The 8,326-nt window shown below is 32.0% G+C and overlaps 1 protein-coding gene across 1 annotated transcript; it reads right to left on the bottom strand.

Moving 5' to 3' along the window:
• Positions 1-670: 670 nt before the first annotated feature.
• Positions 671-7,958, bottom strand: LOC146999098 (uncharacterized). Its single transcript, XM_085815105.1, has one exon. The coding sequence runs from the start codon at positions 7,787-7,789 to the stop codon at positions 5,924-5,926; it is 1,866 nt and encodes a 621-aa protein (XP_085671231.1). The 5' UTR covers positions 7,790-7,958; the 3' UTR covers positions 671-5,923.
• Positions 7,959-8,326: the final 368 nt, after the last annotated feature.

Below are 8,326 nucleotides of genomic sequence, written 5' to 3'. Positions count from 1 at the left end.
CCTTCTTTCGAATTCTAAATTTAAGCAAATAGCTTATATTTTAAGTTGGAGTATTTAAATTTTTGTTACTACAAGTATATATTATTAGACTCTCTTAGAGCAGTGTTTCTTAAACTGTATTCCGTGGAACCGCGGGTTGAATATCACTCAAAATACTAGAACCTCAACCAAAGAACTTCTGAGAGAAGTAAATGTGGCTTCCTTAGACCGAGGAGATGCATTTTATATGTCCCTGAAGCTTATTTTATAGGGGTAATCCACCCACGCTTAATATCTTTCTGCCCATGTGTGATGTATCCTAATAGGAAATCAACAAACACACTGCCGGCAAAAAAGTTCTTCCAGCAGCCATGTTGGCAATCTTCGACTGTGCTGTCTGAAGTTCGGAAACATTTAAATAGAATTCATTAGATTTCATGTTTATATTTTTGGCATTTTTTTGTTATCATGTATTAAATTTTATGTTAATTTTAGCCCAAAGGGTGTCAGCCCAGAAGGGCTATTAATTTCGTTTTGGCATTTTGCGTTGAAAACATTAAATATCAGTTCACTTTTCAAACTGTTGCCACCGAATATTATCGCTCTGCGTTATATTTAAAGAAATTAAATAATGAAGAATTTGCATAAATGTACGAGTATGTATTTTTCTCGCATTGTGATAATACAACGGCAGCTAGAACCATCAGATTTTGAATAACGTAATCTTCCACCGAATATTTGCATCTGAAAGCCATGGTTTGGAATTTAGAATTTATTTTATTATCGATTTCAGATTTTGTAACACTTTAGCGACTTTTTCATTAACAAACTTAACGATTTCAAATCGAGCTATGGCAACACTGTAAGGAAAAAAAAATTAAATTCAGCGCGCGAGACTGTGTATCGGAAATTCTGAAGATATGCTCATTTTAAAATTATTTTGAGATATTGCTATTGAATTGAATTATATGGTGTAAGTGCAAAGAATATGATATTCAGTAAATAAACGTTAAAAAAAGTTTTTTTGGGCGTAATATAAAATCTGAAAGTTTCCAGATTTTTCTTCTCTTTTTTTTTTTTTTTTTTTTAAAGTTGTGGTCAGTTAATTATAATGTATGCAATTTATTTTGATATGCTTTTAATCACGTTTAATAATTTTTATATTTCAGTTAGTCATGAAACTTATTTTTTTCAACTGTAATGCACTAGTTACTGATTTATTTAAAATTCATTACTTATTCTATGGTATGATTTTTTTTTCTGCTTTAAGCTGCATATCTTTCACTGTAGAACTGTATATACTCAATGGTTGAATTTTTCTAGGTTAAGTATTTCTCAATAAATTTTCTTTTTAAAAATTAAAATTACAAAAAATCCCAAGCTTATAGAAATTTTTTACAAATTTGATTCGATGTTTCATAACCGTATAAAAATTACTCTTAGAAAAGAATAAAATTTCCTACTTTTTTGAAGATGTTTAAACTATTTTGTATATGTATGTATAGAAAATGGAGAATCGTGAATACATGCGATTGTTTACTTAAAATGTGCTGTTCAATATTTAGTATTATGCTTATATGAAAAGAATAAAAAATAACATTTAAATAGTTAATTGCTGTTTAATAAGAAATAATAAATAATAATGAACAACAATTAAATATATAAATTTGTATAAGAAACGTAAATGTTTTATGCAAAGCATGTATTTAATTTTAGTTTATATTTAAAAAAATTCTTGTTGGTAAACATTAAAAAAAGTCAATGTGGTGTTATATACCCAATAAATTAAAATGGATACCAGATACAAACCACAAATAAACTTTCGAAACGAACTGTCATTGTATGTCATACGTCTTTATTTTAAGCGTTTATATATTGAATTGCTTCTGTTTTCGAAGTTTTAAAACCCAGAAATTATTGTATTAATAGTATGTTTGTGTTTCATGTTCTGTATATACCATTTGTTATTTATTATTAAAAGGTAGCTGTCACATCATTCTCAAAATATTGTTGCAGGATGAAAATACGGCTTTCAAAAGGAATTCTAAAGCGTTCTACTGTAGAACTTGATTCGTCTGCCTCGGACTTAACAACTAGTCTTTTTTTTTGCTAAAGATGGTGATGGTCATTGAGAGTGCTACAAATATACCTCTGTTGAAAATCCCTCAAATGATTTTTGTATCGCCTTTCGAGGGCGCTTGTCGGCTTAAAAATGTTAGTTCAGTTTACGATGTAGGCGTAAAAGGAACCACCGAAGAAATACGAGTTTGTTTTTGTAAATAAAATGATTATTTGTATAAAATGTTGAAGTACTGGCTTCGATTAGTACTAAGTTTGATCATACTTCTCTCAGGAAATCAAATATATCTTTTTTGATATTGATGCATCGGCAGGGCACTGCTTGTGCGTCGAATAAAGAAAACGGTAATGCAGAAATGCTGCTAACTAATAGAGGACATCTTAAATATGGGCTGCTACCTTTGGATACCTCTGGATTAAGGATTTCCAAGTAAGATTAATAATCTAGATAATTAAGGTAAGATTTAACATTCTCTTTTTGTTAAGAAATGAATCTTTATATTGCAGATTACTTCCGTTTTGACTGAACTGATGACTGAACAACTCTTATATTGCAAATGACTTCTAACTCCTCTTCTTTATGTAAGCGAAATGAGAAAAGAAGTTTAGTTAAATTAAGATATCAAGTTAATTTTAAAGTGCTTAAAATTGATTTCGAAATGGAAATCGCAGAGGCTAAACGAACTTTTATTAGATCTCTTACGACAAGATAAATTTCTAAATTCGAAACTAAAATTTTAGAAAATAAAACAGAAGAAGATGAGTTGGGATAACTTTCAGAAACTTATGGTTATGGAAACTTATGGTTCCATATTGATTAAATTAATACCGCAAGATATTTATTCTAGAGATCACTAAAAAATGCGGAATAGACGAAGACTGGAAGGTCTCGAAAATAATTATTATTCTAAAAACAGAATTTGAAAGCAGAGGGGAAAAAAACATTATTTTTGACACACAACAAATATTCAAATGAACACGAAACAAAATTTCAAACACCATCAGGAAAAACTAGTGATTCAACTGCAAAGCTTCAAAACCAAAACACTTTCGTGAAACGAATTTATAAAAGTACACCATCAGCAATGACATTCAATATGACGCAGTCTACATGCATTTTCTGTTCTGCACTACATGATTCATTTAAATGTAAAATGCCATCACAAAATAAATTAGAAATTTTAAAGAATACTAAACGTTGTTTGAAATGTTTCAGTCCCGGATCTGGGGGGGGGGCAAGCCGGGGTCTGTGCTCCGGGCGGCAAATTCAAGCGTGGCGCTGGATCATATTTGGAATGTTGTGAAATCTTGATACAACATTAGTAGCTTTAAAGCCAGGTTTAAAACCTCTTTTAAGAATATTTATAATGAATTACTCGGAAACCTTTTAATGGAACAAACAGTTAAAAGTAAGCTAAGTACAGCCGAATACGATTCTAAAGATAAGATCAGAGAGAGAACAATAGGGAGACTCCAGGCGTCACTGACTACGTCAGACGACCCTGTTGGCAGAAGCCAACCCAACATGTAATTTTATTGCAAAGGTACTCCGTGAACTCCTTGGTCTTTTGTCCCTGTAAATGACGTCTGAGTCCCTCTGTTACCCTCTCTCTCTAGGCGGAGATATTCAAACGAGAAACAGAACGATAGCACAGAGGGTCTTGTTTTCATATCGACACTTTTTGTGAAATAAATGGGGAAGCACTGTAAATTGTAACTCTTTCCTAACACCCAATATAAATTAACCTTGAACCAATGAAATAATTCAAATTAATGTACGTCGAGAATATACAACAGAAATTAAGTAAGGTGTTTTGGTTTAGTTGCAGCTAGTCGGCAACATAGGTTTTAAAAATTGATTTATTATTTTTATAGTTTTTTTCTTTAGTTTGGGGGGTTTTCTGTTCTCTCATTTTCTTTTAATATGTCTGCTTCCAGTATTCCTCACTATATTAAGTGACACGCAACCATTTAGTTAGCGTGCGCGTCCGCGACACGACCGTAAGACTGCTGAGTGTAATTACATCAATTTTTAGCTTTTCTGATTAAGGTAAGTTATACTATATATTATTTAGGGTAAAAGAAATCATGAGAGCGTCTAGAAAAAACTCTCAGGGGCAGAATATAGAAAAAGAGCAAAAGATAGGACCGAACAGAGAAAACAAATTGCAGCTAAAATTAAAAAAAAGTCTTCACAGAAAAGACGAACCGTCAGACCCTGCCGCAACTTCTGATGGTGCCGAGATTCTAAGGGATATTGATATTTCTTGCAATTTGAATGACCAAGATGAAGAATCTTCATGTATCATCCTCAGATTATATTTCAGCAACTGAGAGAGCAACCTTCTTCATCGACCTCAAACGAACATCTAGAGGACATAAAATTAGGATATAAAGTATTTTGTCATTTAAGTGCGTGTTGGCAGCAGAAAAAAGTCTTAAAAACCTTTGATTTGTCAGATCCAGGTAGTTAGCCAATAACAGAAAAAAAAATTAACGATCAGCAACAATCTTTCTTAAGCAGTCAAGCTGTCTTATTAGCCGAAAATCATCCAGAAAACGTAGACCTTAATTCTACTGAACGTGGTGGAAGACATCTGATATCTTCATTGTAGCACAGAACATTAAAAAATAATAAAAAGATTAACAAATCTTGGCTTATATATTCTAAACTTAAAAAATGCAATTTTTGTACACCCTGTGAGATTTACCAGAAACATGCCTCTGCCGCTACATCAGTATTGTGTACTACAGGATTCATTAACTGAAAAAAAGTCAAGGCATCGATCATGATATTGAGCGACTAATTCACACAGAGAAAAGAAAAATGGAGAGAGATTCTACAGGTATTTATTGATGTTGTATTGTATCTTTCAACAGTCCTTCTTTCCGTGGGTGTGATGAAACTCCTAGCAGTCTGTTCACAAAGTGTCCTCGGCCTAGTCAAGGCAATTTTTTGAATTTAATGACTCTTCTAGCCAAACGTAGCTCAATTCTTAAGTACCAGTTAGAACACCTAAAAAAGGGACAAGTATCATATTTAACAAAGATAATTCAAAATGAAATTACTGATATAATGGCGAAAACAGTTCGCAATAGCATTTTAAATGATATTAAGGGGACGGTGGACTTTAAAAATTATTTTTTTAAGTTTTCATTTTTTCAACAAGAAATTTTATACATGTACATCTTATAGCACCAGTAAACAAAATATATGCTCAAAATTTCAATTTGTTTTTAATTAAAAATTTTTAAAGCAATTAATTAATTATTTTAATTAAAAATTTAAAATGCTCCATGCGCTCCAATTTTTAATATTTTTTCCTAATGTTTGCTTTATGTTACTTATAAAGGCTTGGTAAAAGTATTTGTGTATCCGTTATTGAATATGATGGATAAGAAATATTTAAAGGCTATTTTTGTGAACTTAAACCCAATTTTCGAAAAAATTTCACCTTTTGTTAAAGGTTTTCACAAGTTTAAACTTCTTAATAACCTCATATCTAAAAATGCATACACAGATCTACTGTAACATATAACAATATAGTTTCTTCCAAATATCATCCATTTTTAACTAAAAATGAGACGCATGGAGCATTTTCAAAACACACAAATTGCGAAAAAATTTGTTTTGAGAAAAATGAATTTAAAGTTTTCCTTCAAACTTACCTTTAATACATGGTCATGAGAAACAGCAAATTAACTTTGAATATAAATTTGTAAACATTCGATAACATTTTTGTAAGATTTAACTATTTTTAATCTCATAATATTAAATATGACAAAAATAAACATATGACAAATTGCTAAGTGATTCGAAGTTATACAGGTAAAAACAATTTATGCCGTATACTCAATGAAATTTTTAAAAATCACCAGCACCATATGTTTTACCTTCATTTGCTACAATTGCATTATCGTTTAGTGATTTACAATATTTTTTACTATTTCTGTGTTTTTTCCATGCAGGTAAACTTCTCTTTTTACTTTGGTTCAAGCGACGCTGATCGCGCTTTTTTGCAATGAGTAGGGAAAACGAGTTCACTTCTTCCTGTTCTACGCTTATGGCATTTACACAACCAAAGTTAAATTCATTAATTGTTGATAATACTGACATTTCTAGCCTTTTTTTAGAAATAAACACTTCTTTAGGGCAATTGTTCCAAATTAAACTATGGATACTTTCATTAGCATTTTGTGTTTTACCAGAAATGCATCTGGACAGCAATTCTGTGCTAGCTAGCCTTTGATAAATTGGCAATATTTGAGAAAGAACACTTTCAGATCCTTTAGTTTTCATGGCTTTATGTGCTTTCGGCTGCTCTTCATTTGCTACTGCACGTTGATAAAAACACCATGACAACGTACCGGTAGGACATTTCGAATGTTTTGGTGAGACATCAGTAGATGAACAGTGTAGTAAGCTTGCATAAATTGCAGATTTCATTTTGTCTATATTCGGTATGTTATCTTTTATGACCTTTCTGTAATAGTTTGTTAACTTTAAAATTGTAGTTTCCTTCAGATTACCTTCTTTTCGTCCACCGATACATATACCTCTGGAACGCAGCTCTTTAACTTTATTGCGCAATCCTGCCCCTAAACGTTTTGCCACATGATTGATACATTCTTCTTTACTAATTTTTACGTCATTACCATAAAGATTCAGAGTTAATAAATGTTGATATGTTTTCGCATCCCCATCAGAAAGTATCCCAACATATCGCATATTACATGTACTGATGGACCGTTTCCATAAAATTTCTGCGGCTTTCATTTCCATAGCATTAGACGAACCAGAAAAATTTTTGGAACACTCTGGTTTGTGGCTTTCAAACCATATATGAAATTCCGCACTGTCAACATCCATATCTCTTTTCGCGCATACACATTCAGGACAATATTTTGACAGAATTTCGTAGTCGATAACTAACCCAGTCAAGACATCTACGACGATACCTATTCCATACAGTGATGTATGCCCACGCTTTTGCCATGTGCCATCATACGACACTGTGACATCTATACACTCATCATTATTTATATTAATTAATTTTTTATGCTTATTTCGAACAATATTTCGAGAAAACTGAAGGAAATCACCTTTTAGTTTCCCCTTTTCTTCAGACAAACTGTGTAAACATTTAGCAAATGTCTTTTTGTCCATAGCATGAATTCCCATAATCATGGAAAACACTTCTAAGGCGGCGTGGCCTTTGCCTATTTTCAAAAATGCTTCGACAAGTTTCGTATTCACATCAAAAGTATTTGACCGTTTTACCCGCTCACTTGAAAATGTTGAACTAAATATTTTACCACAGTTTTTACAAACTAATTCAAGTTTTGTAGAATATCCATATATTCCTTTCGAAACAATATCTAAAGAGTTGGTTGAGCACTCGTCACACTTTATATTACATAGCAATGGATTCCACATTTTACGATTTATCAAAACATATGAATCATCATTTCGGTTATCACCACAGTCAGACGTTCGTAATAAACTTTCATTCAGTTTCTTTACACTGGCACTTATTGAAGTACTCGCTTCAACTATAGAACTTTCAGAAAAAATTGTTTGTTTATTTTTGAAAGAAACTTCTTCACTGTTCAATGTCACGTCATTTTCCGAATGAGCTGCCCATCGTTTTTCAATTTTGCTGACAGCTGCAAGTTTTTCCTTCGATGGTCGCCCTTTAGGCTTACGGTAACGACGACTTATGGCATGCATAACGTACAATAAATAAATATATATATATATATATACTCTTACGCAAGAGGTTATAAATTAATCTGAAGTTCTTCCAGTCCAAGAAACTCAGTTATAAACAGTCCTGCAAAATGTAGTTGTATAAAACACAGCAAAACACTTTTAGCAAAAGAACTAAAGAAAATAGCGAGGAAAAGACAGACAGACAAAGTAGACAGATGTCTTGTTTTGCACCCGCTAAGTCTTTCTGCACCGATGGGCGAAAAATCAAGCATAGGTACGAAGGAAAGGTATATAGAAAGAGGGCAATTTCGAGATTTAGAGGATAGTAAAAAGGAACTTCGTATTGTTTTATACGAGTTCAAAAGGCCCGAAAGAAAAGTTGGGACAAAATAAATTAAAAAATAAATGGCCCATAGTGAAATCGAGAGGACAGAGATTTGTAAAGATATGTATATATATATATATATATATATATTAAAAAAAAAGGGCCAATAGAGGAAAAGGAAGGGAAGAAAAACCTAATTTGCTAATACGTATGAGTATGATGACGCTGGA

This window comes from Stegodyphus dumicola, chromosome 1 (genome assembly GCF_044657685.1).
Source record: "Stegodyphus dumicola isolate Sdum_Otavi_A_Nest chromosome 1, ASM4465768v1".
In the NCBI taxonomy this organism is placed as follows: domain Eukaryota; kingdom Metazoa; phylum Arthropoda; class Arachnida; order Araneae; family Eresidae; genus Stegodyphus; species Stegodyphus dumicola.
This window is presented reverse-complemented; position numbering and strand designations above follow the sequence as displayed.

Excerpts from the sequence above, each read along its gene's own strand:
- LOC146999098 (XM_085815105.1), bottom strand. The coding sequence starts at position 7,789 with ATGCATGCCATAAGTCGTCGTTACCGTAAGCCTAAAGGGCGACCATCG.